We start from the raw sequence: 13,815 nt of genomic DNA, 5'->3' as shown, positions 1-13,815 counted from the left end.
AAATATTGAAGGAACCATTCAAGCGTACCAACCCACATAACAGCTCACAACTACCAACAAGGTAAGAGCTGATCCTCCTCTCTCATTCCCTCCTCAGCTGCACTTGACTCACTCACCACTCTGAAGCCTTCACAGAATGGCTGAAGTTGGAAGGGACTTCTGGAGGTCATCTTGTCCAACCCCACTGCTTAAGCAATGCCACCTTCAACCAGTTGCCCAGGACAGCGTCCAGACAGCTTTTGAACAGTTCCAAGGGAAAGATCTCCTAGCCTCACCAGGCAACCTATTCCACTGCTTGGTTACCCTCACAGTAAATACAGCATGTCCTGATGTTCTGAGGGAACCTCCTGTGTCTCATTTTATGCCCATTACCTCTTGTCTTGTCCTTGGAAACCACCAAATAGAGCCTGGCTCAGTCTTCATTACACACTCCCTTCAAATATTAATGTACATTGATCAGATCTGATCCTTCTTGCCCCTGCAGGCCTTCTCTTCTCCAGGCTAAACTGCCCCAGCTCTCCAGCCTTTCCTTATACAACAGATGCTTCAGACCCTGAATTATTTCAGCCGCCCTGCTCGACTCTTTTCAGCAGCTCCACGTCTCTCCTGTGCTGAGGAGCCCTGAACCAGACACAGTGCTCCAGGTGTGGTCTCATCACAGCTATGTTGAAATAGTCTTAATAAGGTGATGTGACTTACTAATATGATGTTAACACATTCGCTTCATTTTTTTTTCCTGTAATTTCAGTGAATTAATCTGATTCACAAACACGCTTGATGAGAAACGGAACTGATAAAAAACTAAGACAAATGGGACTGGGGAAAGAGAAGCAAGTTCTCTCCTTGCCTGTCAAGCTGGCTCAGCACAGCTCATGGACCTGTACACTCTAGTGAAATATCTGATTATAAAGGAACATTAAAAATAAATTACTAAAAAAAAAAAACCTGTGCCTCAGACTGAACTCAGTTTTAACTTGCATGGAAAATAAAGAACAGACAATTACACATTTCTACATTACCTCAACATGCAATATCTAAATTTCCTGTGTTTAAATTTCAGTATGTAAAGGGAGGCTATAAGAAGGAAGGGGCTAGATTCTTTAGCAGGATCTGTCCTGATACGGGATGGGGGAAAATGGTTTCAAACTTGAAGAGGGTAGATTTAGGTTGGATGTAAGGAAGAAGTTTGGTGGGGTTTTTTTTTGTTGTTTTTTTTTTTGTTGTTGTTGTTTTGTTTTTTTTTCTTTTTACACTAAGGGTGGCCAGGCACTGCAACAGGCTGCCCTGAGAGGTAGTAGAAGTCCTGTCCTTGGAGACGTTCAAAGTCATGCTGGATCAGGCTCAAAGCAACCTGATCTAGCTGTAGATGTCCCTGTTCATTGCAGGGCAGCTGGACTAGATCACCTTTAAGGGTTCCTTCCAACTCAAAAGATTCTATGATTCAATGAAATTAAAGACATCCACTAGATGGTAGGAAGAAATTCTTTACTCATAGGGTGGTGAGACACTGGAAAATGTTGCTCGGAGAAAGTTGTGGATGGCCCATCTCCAGAGGCATGCAAGGCCAGGTCCGATGGGGCCCTGGGCAGCCTGATACAGTGGGGGGCAACCAGCCCATGGTAGGAGGGTTGAAACTAGATGGTCTTTAAGGTCCCTTCAAACCTAAGCCATTCTACGTAGATCTTTGCTCCAATCTGGTACAACAGTTCTGCTAGAGAATTTTCCTCCCTTCAGCTCAGCCTTCTTTCCATCACCTTTCAGCTTTCCAGGCAGATTTCAGAAGGAACTGGAGATTTCTGCCTAGCATGCCTTACCTGAGTGCATGAATACAGTAGATACAGCGTGGCATGTTCTTGCGATCATAGATATCTGTAGTTTCTGGGTAGAATATCTTAAGATAAAACAAAATTAGCAGTCGGAATGATACATCCACTACACAATCAAATGTCCTAACTGAGCTAAGACCAAATCTTCTGCAGTACCCTAATGAAACAATCTACAAAAACAAAACTCTTTGCGCATCTCTGACACTAGCACAACATCCTTCTGCTTGAAGTAACGCTCCTTCCTTTTTTTTTTTTCCTTCCACCCAAACCAAGGCTCCCCTTTTCCTGCCCAAGTTCTACACGCACGAAAGCATATTCCCTTTCCTTCACGTGCCCACATAACACTACTGAGGTCCACGTATTTTCAGGCAACAGTGTTTACTAAACTCCTCTGAGCTATCAGGCCATTCCCATAGTATAGCCAATAATTTAAGCCATACCTGAAACTTATTTCAAATTAACATTCTGAAGAAATCTGAAGAAATTGAGAACCTACTGTTTTCTGTTGCACTGTTTCTTTTAATATAGATTTCTGAAAAACTGCCACAATCTAACTGCAGCTCAGATACTGCACAACAGAATGCAGAGTACAAACAATGTAGTGTAGAAGGTATGCAAGATTTGTGATACGCTACAGAAGAAGCAACTGCTGTGCACCTAATCATTCTCACTCACAGCACAATGAATTATTTCATCAATTTTTAGATAGAAATTCTATAGAGACGCAAATCTAGAGAACGAAAAACTAACTATATGAACTCTACTGATTTTAGTCCAACAGCAAACGCTTCCACAGAATGTAAAGGGGTTTTTTTGTTTGTTTTTTTTGAGATTGTATACCAATCTGCACATACAACGTAGAAATTACCTTGGGGAGACCAATCTCAGCCATGGCATTTAACCACTGAATTACATTATCAGTGTGCCGGAAGTGGAGGCCAGTTGCCTGAAATAAAAATAGACAAAAACAAGAAGACATACAAAATACCACAGCTGACAATACAGACAGTGAAAGAGTGCACTCTTAGAGGAAAAAAAAAAAGGTGTCAGAAGTCTTCTATATACAATTATATTGCTTATTTATAACATGGCAAGTTCTTCCACAACTGTAAGTTCAGACACAAAGCTAAGAGTCCACAGCCCTCACTTACTCAATATTCTCAAGCAAAGGAGATGCTCCTCAGAGAATCATAAAATGGTTTGGGTTGGAAAAGACTTTTAAGATCATCTAGTTCCAACCCCCCTGCTATAGGCAGGGATAACTCCCACTAGATCAGGTTGCTCAAAGCCCCATCCAGCCTGGCCTTGAACGCCTCCAGGTTGAGGGCATCCACCACATCCCCAGGCAACCTGTTGCAGTCTCTCACCATCCTCACAGTAAATAATTTCTTACTGATGCCTAGTGTAAATCTACCCTCTTCCAGTTTAAAGCCATTTCCCCTTGTCCTGTCATTACGTGACCTTATAAAAAGCCCCTCTCCAGCTTTCCTGTAGGCCCCTTCAGGTACTGGAAGGCCACTATACGGTCTCCCCAGAGCCGTCTCTTCTCCAGGCAGAAGAGCCTCAGCTCCCTCAGCTGTCCCCTTAGGGGAGGTGCTCCAGCCCTCTGATCACCTTTGTGGCCTTCCTCTGGACCCGCTTCTCAGTTAATAATAACTGAAAAAACCACCTTGCTTATTCAGTCCACATCTCTGTCTGCACATTTTCCTACTAGAAGTCTCTGCCTAACCCAGTATCTACAGCCAGCAGCTCTCACCTTATATCTAGTCTGTTCCCTATCATAGATTTTTTTCACAGAAACCACTTTGGGGGAGAAAAAGTTTCCAAGTTTGGCCAAGTAGACACCATTTCTCAATCCTTCTTCCAGTTCTGTCGTGGGAGGAAGCTCTTCATTCAGACAGGCCTCCATCCATCTGGAAGTGCAAGAAGAACAAAGTAAAATTCCAGTTTGTGAACATATCCCTGTGCTAAGTAAGTTCCACGCTGCTACTGCTACATCACTCTCCAGCACAGTATTTATTTAGCATCAGAGGCTGAATATCAGTACAGCACTATCAGACAACCTGTGTCATTGAGACATGAGTAATGCCTCAGAAAAAAATATTAAGCAGAAGTACAGAGCCCAGCAGTAAGCACTTCAGAAGTTAAGATACCATCTCTCCATCATGTTCATCCTCTAGCCCACAATTTAGCTGCTGCTGGTCTACACATAGTAGCCAACCTGCCTTTGTAACTCACTTAAATTTTCTTCTCAAGTACAGGCTCATCTCACAAGCATCTCTTTATTCAACTTTCGTAAAAGATTTGGTAGTTATTTCAAGACTTTGTACCGCTGATTCAAACTCCTCTAGGTGACCTCTTACAATGTCAACAATGTTGACATCAAGTCTACACTCTTGGCCTACATATTTTACCCCACCCTACTATACATTTCAAAAGCAGAAAAGGAACGTGCACTTCCGTGATCTGACTTTCAGTGACAGAGCTTTGACTTTCCCATATCTTATTTCCTTCTGTTTCATTTAACGGTGCTACTATAGTTCCTCCTGACGGTTAGTGTTGGAAGGATCTTAAAACCCACACAGTCCCAAACCCCCTGCCATGGGCAGGGTTGCCATCCACTTAATCAGGCTGCCCAGGGTCCCACTCAGTCTGGTCTTGAATGCCTTTGGGGACGGGGCAATCACAATTTCTCTGGGCAGCCTGTGCCAAGGCCTCAATACCCTCTGACCAAAGAATTTATTTCTAACACCTAACCTGAACTTCCCCTTTTAGTTTAAAGCTGTTCCCCCTTATCCTATCATTATTAGATAGTGTGAAAACTGTCTCCCTCCTGCTTATAAGCTCCCTACAAGTACCAGAAGGTCATAATGAGGTCTCCCCTCCCTAGAGCCCTCTCCAGGACAAACAAGCCCAACTCCCTCAGCCTTTCTTCACAGGAGAGGTGCTCCAGCCCTTCATCTTCGTGGCTCTCCTCTGCACCTCCTCCAACAGCTCCATGTCTTTCTTGTGCTGAGGACCCCAGGCCTAGATGCAGTACTCCAGATGGGGTCTCATGAGGGCAGAGTAGAGGGGGACAGTCTTCTCCCTCACCCTGCTGCCACCCCCCTCAATGCAGTTCAGAATATAGTTGGCCTTTCAGGCTGCAAGCACATGCTGATGGCTCATGTCAAGCCCTTTAACCACCAGAAATCTACTAAATAGGACCCATAGAGAAATATAAAAGTATTGGGTTTTCAGTTTAAGAGAAGAAAAGCAAGGTTACAAATAAAATTTGTAAAGGGCTGCAGCTAAGAGAAAGAGAATAATCTACTCTTCGTGTCCATCAGCAGGTAATGAGGTAATATTACATCAAGACAAATTCAACTTAGGTAATAGTGGGAACCTTTCCAGTGCTGAGAACACCAAAGCACTAGAGCAGTGGAGTCCTTGTCACAAAAAAAAAAAAAAAAAAAAAATCTTTAAGAGCACGTTAGATAAGCATAACAGGAACTTTTACTAGGCATAGATATTTTTACCCCCTTCAGGCAGAAAAACAGTCTGGAGAACCACAGAGTAGAGCTTTTTGGTGTTTGTTTTAAAATGAATCTATCCAGTCACTCAGAAACACGTAGGAGGTAAGCTGCATCCAAATTATTCCCCTTATGAAATATCATTACTTTTAAAGTGCCAGGCATTTGAAACCCCTTATTCTTACCTCTTTGCTTCCTCCAGATGACAAAGGTATTCATAGGCTACATTCTGGCGTCGTCTTTCATCCATTTCCTCTGCTGTTAATCTCTCATTATCCAAGACAGCTGCAAATAGTCAAATACTCTCAGACAGAAGAAGATTGAACATCAAAAATCATACCCCACCTCTCCCACAGGAACTCACCACAGGTGTTATCTGTCTCAGAAGAATGAAGAAACAAATACATATGTTCTTTGCAAGTAACAGGAGAGACATGGTTTCCTTACCCTTCCACCCTTATTGCATAAGTTTGCCATCTTCCCTCTCAGATTTCTCAATTTGACTCTGATTCAACTCTTCCTCATCTTCCAATTTCTCTGAAACTATCCTTTATTTTCTTACTTTCTTCTAGCTTTGCCTTTCTCTTCCTCAGAAGCACATCAGTGACTGCATCTCTCTCCATCTACCTACTGATTTTGGCACTCAAAGATTAAAGAAGGACAACACCGTATTTTCACATCACGGGATTTCTTCTATACTGTTACATTTCATCTCTAAAATGACAGAAACGCTACTCTCAACTGTCACCTGGAGGGCAATGATTTAGATCCACAACCTGTGTATTGTCTTTGGATCAAACTGCTACAGTTATATGCCTAAATCTGATTTCTATGTGTCCAAATTCTCAGTGATACAAACTGTCCTTTCCACTTACTGCTAAATACCTCATCCATGCGCTCATGTTGAAGAAGTCACTTTTTTTTTTTAAAGGTTTTATGGATCAATACAACAAATAGGAAACACCTTGTACCATTGTTAATCAAAGGTTAGCTTATGCCTAAAATACTTTCATCAGACAAAAACAACAGATGAGGTATCAACCACAGCATTTGGTATAAAGCAAGGCCTTGGTAAGAACTGCCAGCCTCTCAGAAACCTGTCTGAGGTACCCGGGAGCATCTCTCCGATTCCTTCAGCCTTTCCCAAAGTTACAAGAGCCGAAAACAGCTTCAACACACAAGGCAACGACTGCGAGCAAGAAGGGCTCCCCGCCCTCCTCCCTTCCTCGTCCCGCAGATCGCAGCGCCGCGCACACGCCCCTCCTACAGACCCCACCTGCTGCCGCGCCCCGCCCGGCCGTCGCTTACGCCATCTCCCATCCGCCTCACAGCGTTTGCTCCATCTTTGCTCATTTTTGACATGACTTTCTGGCACGAGCGACCACGTGCCACAGAAACATCGAGTCGAAGCCTCCCTCTTCAAAGCATATTTCCGAGGAGACGAAGGCGCTCAATCTAAACGCATCCGATCGTTTCGGCTGGTAGGGGCCGAAACAGCAGGGAGGCATAAAGAACGGTCCGCCGCCACTCCCCTCTCCATCCTCTAGCGGTGCCCCCGCCCGGCCGCGCTCCCCTCCGAGCGGCGGGCATCTTGGGAGAGGCGCGCAGCCCGCCCGTGGGAGACGAGAGCAACCCCCGCGCGGAGAAGCGGAGGATGCCCCCCGCGCTGCCCGTCTGCCGCCCGTGGAAAAACCATACGGCTCGGGCGAGCTCGCGCGACCCACGGCACCCGCCTCGTGGGAGGCGCGCGGGCACGGCTGCTGAGGCTCCCCGCGCCCGCAGGCCGGAGCGGGGGCGAGACCGCCCCGGCCCCGCGCCGGAGCCTTCGCGCCCAGCACCGGCCCCGGGAAGGGACGGACCGCGCAGGCCGGGCTGGACGTCCCCGGTCAGGATCCCTCCTGGAGGCGGCGGCGCCCATTCCCGGAGCCGAACCCAGCCCCCCCGGTACTCACAGCCGTAGCGCGGCCGGAACGCACCCAGCCCGTCCACCTCCTCCGCCGCCATAGCGCTGCGCTGGTCCGGGGCCGGCCAGGAGTTGGGCGCGGCTGTTCCTCTTCCTGCAGTACCGGGTGTGGCGGGGGAGGAGCCGCGCCGCGCGTTCCGTTGCCGGCTCCATCCGCCGGGGTTCGGGCGGGAAGCTGCCTCTGCCTGCCCCGCGGTACCGGCTGGCTCGGCCCGTGCGTTTCGCTGGGCAGCAGTGTCACCGTCCGACCCCTTCTCAGCCTTTGCTATGCATCTAAACCTTAAGAACGTTCAAAGTTCTACAGTTAACACAGAACGTAACACAGCTCTCCATTATTGAGAGAAAAGTTGAGATAATACGAAGTCACATGCAAATAAGGTTTTAAGAATATACAGGCTCAACACCAAAGGATTGAAAGATGGCAACGTATCATGATTACAAAGACCAGCTTTACAAACCAGAAAGATGGAAAGATCTCTGTGGATCTTGCAAATGCACAAATCTGAGTGCATTTCTCCTTTAAAAACAATATTTTTTTTTAAGTACAGAAGAATGCAGCAGCATTGATCAGAACTACAGAATGATTTTCATGTAAGATAAACTACTTAAATTAAGACTTTACAGTTGACAAAAGAGGTACCCAGAAGGAGAAGAAAGGGGAGGGGGAAAATGAGACCGTAAAAATGATTTATTTGTTTCTTCTCATAAAATATAGAATAGGTAGTCAAAAATTTAAGCAAACAAAAATTAAACAAACATTTTTAAACCTAACAGACAGAAGTATAGAATCGTAGAATCACCAAGGTTGGAAAAGACCTACAAGATCATCCAGTCCAACCGTCTACTACCACCAGTATAACTCCACTAAACCATGTCCATCAACACAACATCTAAATGTTCCTTGAACACCTCCAGGGTCAGTGACTCCACCATCTCCCTGGGCATCCTGTTCCAGCACCTGACCACTCTTTTGGAAAAGTAGTATTTCCTAACATCCAGCCTGAATCTCCCCTGGCACAACTTGAGGCCATTCCCTCTAGTCCTATCACTAGTCACAGCAGAGAAGAGGCCGACCCCCAGCTCACTACAACCTCCCTTCAGGTAGTTATAGAGAGCAATGAGGTCTCCTCTAAGCCTCCTCTTCTCCAGACTGAACAATCCCAGCTTCCTCAGCCACCCCTCATAAGGCTTGTGCTCCAGACTCCTCACAGCTTCATTGCCCTTCTCTGAACACACTCCAGGGCCTCAATGTCTTTCCTGTAGCGAGGGGCCCAAAACTGGACACAGTACTCAAGGTGCGGCCCCACCAGTGCTGAATACAGAGGGACAATGGCTTCCCTACTCCTGCTGGCAACACTATTTCTGATACAAGCCAGGATGCCATTGGCCTTCTTGGCCACCTGGGCACATTGCTGCCTCATGCTCAGCCAAACATCGACCAATACCCCCAGGTTCATTTCCTCTACACAGTCTTCCAGCCACTCTGCTCCAAGCCTGTAGCGTTGCCTGGGGTTGTTGTGGCCAAAGTACAGGACCTGGCACTTGGTCTTGTTGAAGCTCATCCCGTTGGCTTCTGCCCAGCGACCCAGCCTGTCCAGATCCCTCTGTAGGGCCTTGCTACCCCCAGGCAGATCGACTGTTGCTACCAGCTTGGTGTCATTTGCAAACTTACTTAGGGTGCTCTCAATGCCCTCATCCAGGTCATCAATAAAGATATTGAAGAGGACAGGCCCCAGCACCGACCCCTGGGGAACACCATGACCGGTCGCCAGCTGGATTTAACTCCATTCACCACCACTCTCTGGGCCCAGCCCTCCAGCCTCCTGTCCAAGCCATGGGCTGCCAGCTTCTCCAGGAGAATACCATGGGAGACAGTGTCAAAGGCTTTGCTGAAGTCTAGGTAGACCACATCAGCAGCCTTTCCCTCATCCACCAGGCAGGTCACTAGATCACAGAAGGAGATCGGGTTGGTCAAGCAGGACCTGCCATTCACAAACCCATGCTGTCTGGGCCTGATCCCCAGGTTGTCCCACACATGCCATGTGATCTCCCTCAGGACAATCTGCTCCATAACCTTCCCTGGCACCGAGGTCAGGCTGACAGGCCTGTAGTTCCCCGGATCCTCCTTACGACCCTTCTTGTAGATGGGACTCACACTGGCAAGTCTCCAGTCTTCTGAGGCCTCTCCAGTTGACCAGGAATGCTGATAGATGATGGAAAGCAGCTTGGCTGTCACCTCTGCCAGTTCCCTCAGCCCTCTCGGATGGATCTCATCCAGCCCCATGGACTTGTGGCAGTCCCAGTGGAACAGTAGGTCTCTGACTGTTTCCTGAATCGTGGGGGGTTTATTCCGCTCCCCATTCAAGACTTCTAGGTCAGCGAGTAGAGTACCCTGAGGACAACTGGCCTGATTTTTAAAGACAGATGTAAAGAAGGCATTGAGAACCTTAGCATCTCCTGATCCTCAGTGGTCACGCTCCCAGCCGTGTCCAGTAAAGAATGGAGATTCTCCTTGGTCCTTCTCTTACTATTAATATATTTGTAAAAAAGTTTCTTGTTCCCTTTTACCTCAGCAGCCAAGTTGAGTTCAAGCTGGCCTTGTGCCTTCTTATTTTTCTCCCTGCACATCCTAACAACCTCTTTGTACTCTCCCCAAGTTGCCCGCCCCTTCTTCCACAGGAGGTAGATTCTCTTTTTCTCCTGGAGCCTCAGGAAAAGCTCCCTGTTCATCCACGCCGGTCTCCTTCCCTGCCGGCTCATCTTGCGGCTCAGGGGGACAGCCTGTTGCTGCGCCTTCAGGACTTCCTTCTTGAGGAGTGACCAGCCTTCCTGGACCCCTTCACCTTCCAACACCGAATCCCAAGGGACGCTCCCTCCCAGTCTCCTGAACACTTCAAAGACTGCCCTCCGGAAGTCCAAGGTAGCCGTTTTGCTGTCCCCTCTCCTGGCTCCACCAAGAATCGAGAACTCTACCATTTCATGGTCACTCTGTCCAAGACAGCTCCTGATCTCCACATCTCCCACCAGACCTTCTCCGTTTGTGAACAGCAGGTCAAGCAGGGTACCTCCCCAGGTGAGCTCTCTCACCAGCTGCAGAAGGAAGTTATCTTCCTTACACTCTAGAAACCTCCTCGACAGCTTCTGTGCTGTGTTGTACTCCCAGCATATATCAGGGAAGTTGAAGTCCCTCATGAGGACAAGGGCTGGCGATGGCACTTCCGTCAGCTGCTCATAGAACCCCTCATCTGTCTCTTCATCCTGGTTAGGCGGTCTGTAACAAACCCCCATCAGGATATTTGCCTTGTCAGCCCCTCCCTTGATCCTTACCCATAGAGATTCGACCTTATCATCATCAACCGCAAATTCTATAACATAGAACACTCTCTAACATAGAGGACCATGCCACCATCTCTCCTTCCTTGCCTGTATAATTTTGAAGAATAGACTCAAGAAGGAATCACGTAAATTCAGATGTTGATGAAAGGCAATTGAATGCTCAGGAGGGTCACACTGCTGAGCGAGAAGGGATCCTTTTCCTTGTTTGGGTTTGTTCCCCTAAAAATTCTGCAATACTGTTTGCACAGTCCTACAGTCCTTCCTCAAAAAAAAAAAAAAAAAAATCTCACATTTACTCTGTTCTGTAAGACCTATTATTTCACATCATTGCAGATTCTGGATGAACCTCTTTGAGGTTATACTTCAGTGGTTACTCCATTTAAGATTTCTGGTCTGTTACTGTTACCACTCACTAAAGTTTGTCAGGGCTTGTGTTTAATCTATTCCTTCTCCTGGCTGTTTTTTGTTGTTGTTGTTTTTAAAGTGTTGAATAGTCATGTAGCCTCACAAAGTACCTTTCAAAATTTCAGGTTTCAATTCCATTCAAAAAAGAAAAAAAAAAAAAAGTATTTGGCACTTGGCCTTAATCACTGGGCTTTGGTGGGGAAACAAGAGCTCTGAAATTCAGGCCTTCACTTAAACTGCAGTTGTGAAGATGTTTATTGGCCAATTCTTTTATAAGAAATACTACTTTTGTGAGTTGTGCAGCAAAAAAATTCATTTTTAGAAAGCCTGAAGACTGAAATTGCAATTCCATAGTCACTTCGAGATAACCTAACTACAGGCTACAACTTAAATAAAGTCTTTAACGTCTTCTGTCCTCTTCCAAACAGTATAATATATGCAATTATCTCACTTGTCTTTCTGAAGTGTTATCAAGTCTTGCATTACAAGAAAAAGATGGGGAAATAACAGCCTATTGAAACAACCTTCTGCTTGGGGATTTCTCACATATATTCTAATTTCTGGCAAAACAATGGCTGAAGACAGAGTAGAATCCACTCTAGGTCCCATTTAGCAGTAAGAATTCCCTATCATCACTTATTCTCTCTGTAGCACACATGAAATTCTCAGACAGATGAAATAAAACACATTTAGCGCCACTCTACATCTTAATACCTTTTATTCATTGAATCATAGAATATCCCAAGTTGGAAGGGATCCATAACGATCATTGAGCCCAACTGCTGGATCTACACAAGAGCACCCGAAAAAAAAAAAAGAAATCAGACCGTACATCTGAGAGCATTGTCCAGACACTTCTTGAACTCCAGCAAGCTCGGTGCCATGACCACCGCCCTGGTCATTTATTCAAGATTTTTAAACCTTATCTTCTGTGTCTGCAACAGGGTTCAGATCCCTATTCATTTTTGCTGTCTTTAGTTACATTCTGTTCTAGGGGCACACGATGCCCTGTAGAAACTTAGATGGAATTACCCTAGTTGAATAAGCCTATGTATTATACACCCACATACACAAGTAATATATATATAAACACTTACTGAGAACATGTATATGTGTAAAATATATTTATACATTCAACAGCTGCCTGGGACACACACCTGTGTGCACACTGTCTGTAGGACTCTCCGTGGAAGCCTGAGCTGAAGTAACAGAAAAGGAGCCCAAATCCTGATCAGTTCTGTTATAGTCATGACCTGCGGCCATGGCAGAGCCACAGGCTGACAGAACAGCAGATAAGGGCGTAGTCTTTGGAGGCAAATGGGCAATCTCACCACTCCAAGTGATTATCATGAAAACTTCTCCTTCTCACCCTGATGACAGTACAGCATAAGCAAGCTGGCAAGAAGGCTTCTTGAGCTGCAAAACCGCATACTTGTATGCAAGCATCAGATACCATTTGTTTCCCTGTACCATACAGGTGTTTCAAATGAAGCTCCACAGCTACCTGGAAAAATACTAAAACATTGCACAATCCGAGATTCACCTTGTCAGTGGTACACACTACCTGTTGCTTTTTTAACTGCTTTGTAAGGCTGTTTTGGTTCCTCTGTACTTGTTGTCATGTAGGCTAACTATTAAAACACTTTGGGAACCAATAAAATAATTTAAGTCCTAACAAGGCTGCAATATTTAGCTGCAAGCAAATGAGTGGGGATGAGCCACAGATAGACAGATTGTAAAGAAAAGACACAAAACTCGTAGTCTCATCTTGTAAGGCTACAGTATCTTACCAAATACTATCCATCAGATGTGTAACACTCACCAGCAAAGAAGGAATTCCAATACTACATCTCTATTTAAATTGCTTTGACTCACTTCCAACAATTCACTAACTTTACTTTCCCAAAGATCAGCTTCCTCCCACCTCCAACTTTGATAAACAGAAGTCCCTTCTGCTTTAACAAACTTTACATCCTGTTTACTCCTGCCCTGGTTTCAAGGAAGGCACGTGGGTCCTCATTTTTTTGTGAAGGAATGCCACTATAAGCTTCATTTTTGGCTACAGAAGACTATTACGTTTAGATTCGAGATTTTTCTGACAGGTTTAATATGTAATAGGTACTTACATAAAGAAGAGTGCTGTGTTAATAGTAACTAACATACAAAGAAGCCACTAAATTGCATTTTCAGTATTTACAGAAAATATTCTTGGGTCAGTTCTGAGTGATTACTCTCTACCTAGTTTAATATCTATAAGCTTTCTACATCTTCAATAACTTCATAATCAACTAAAAGCAGTTTTAAATTCAGTATTAGACAAAACCCACCTGTTAGCATAGAACTTTTGCTCAGCAGCAAAGGATTGAACCAAAGCCTCTAATAAATATGGGAAGGGCTGTGACTAATTTCAGGTATTTACTTCAGTGATGAACAACAAACGTCCAGCCAAATTCCACAGTCTCTATTCAGACAATAGGAATTTTGTTAATATAAAGAGAATGATTTTATTATACTGATACGTGACAGAACAATACTGTTGGATCCCTCACGTTACACACAAACGTAGCTGCAGGAATATAAATGCATACATGTCAGAGAGTATTAAAAGAAAATTATTTAGAAAATGAAGCTACGTACCAGGAACCAATTCTTTCCCGTAGGAAAATAACACACGAATTTCTTGCTGTATTTCACATCTTATTAGAACAAGCTGAACCAGATGCAAACCCATTCAAAACAAACAGTTAAGAAATACGTTCCAAGCAACAAAAAT

General features: G+C 45.2%; 1 protein-coding gene across 1 annotated transcript in view; it reads right to left on the bottom strand.

Moving 5' to 3' along the window:
- Positions 1-7,438, bottom strand: part of IQGAP1 (IQ motif containing GTPase activating protein 1) — a gene marked incomplete in the record, with an annotated part of 55,569 nt that extends 48,131 nt beyond the window's left edge. The window contains 5 exon segments of the mRNA XM_021407210.1: positions 1,815-1,891; positions 2,695-2,772; positions 3,583-3,739; positions 5,524-5,623; positions 7,291-7,438. Of these exon segments, the coding sequence (XP_021262885.1) occupies positions 1,815-1,891; positions 2,695-2,772; positions 3,583-3,739; positions 5,524-5,623; positions 7,291-7,342 (464 nt within the window).

The sequence above is a fragment of the Numida meleagris genome, chromosome 9 (genome assembly GCF_002078875.1).
Source record: "Numida meleagris isolate 19003 breed g44 Domestic line chromosome 9, NumMel1.0, whole genome shotgun sequence".
Lineage (NCBI taxonomy): Eukaryota > Metazoa > Chordata > Aves > Galliformes > Numididae > Numida > Numida meleagris.
The sequence above is the reverse complement of the archived record's forward strand: the minus strand, read 5'-3'. Positions and strand labels throughout refer to the sequence as shown.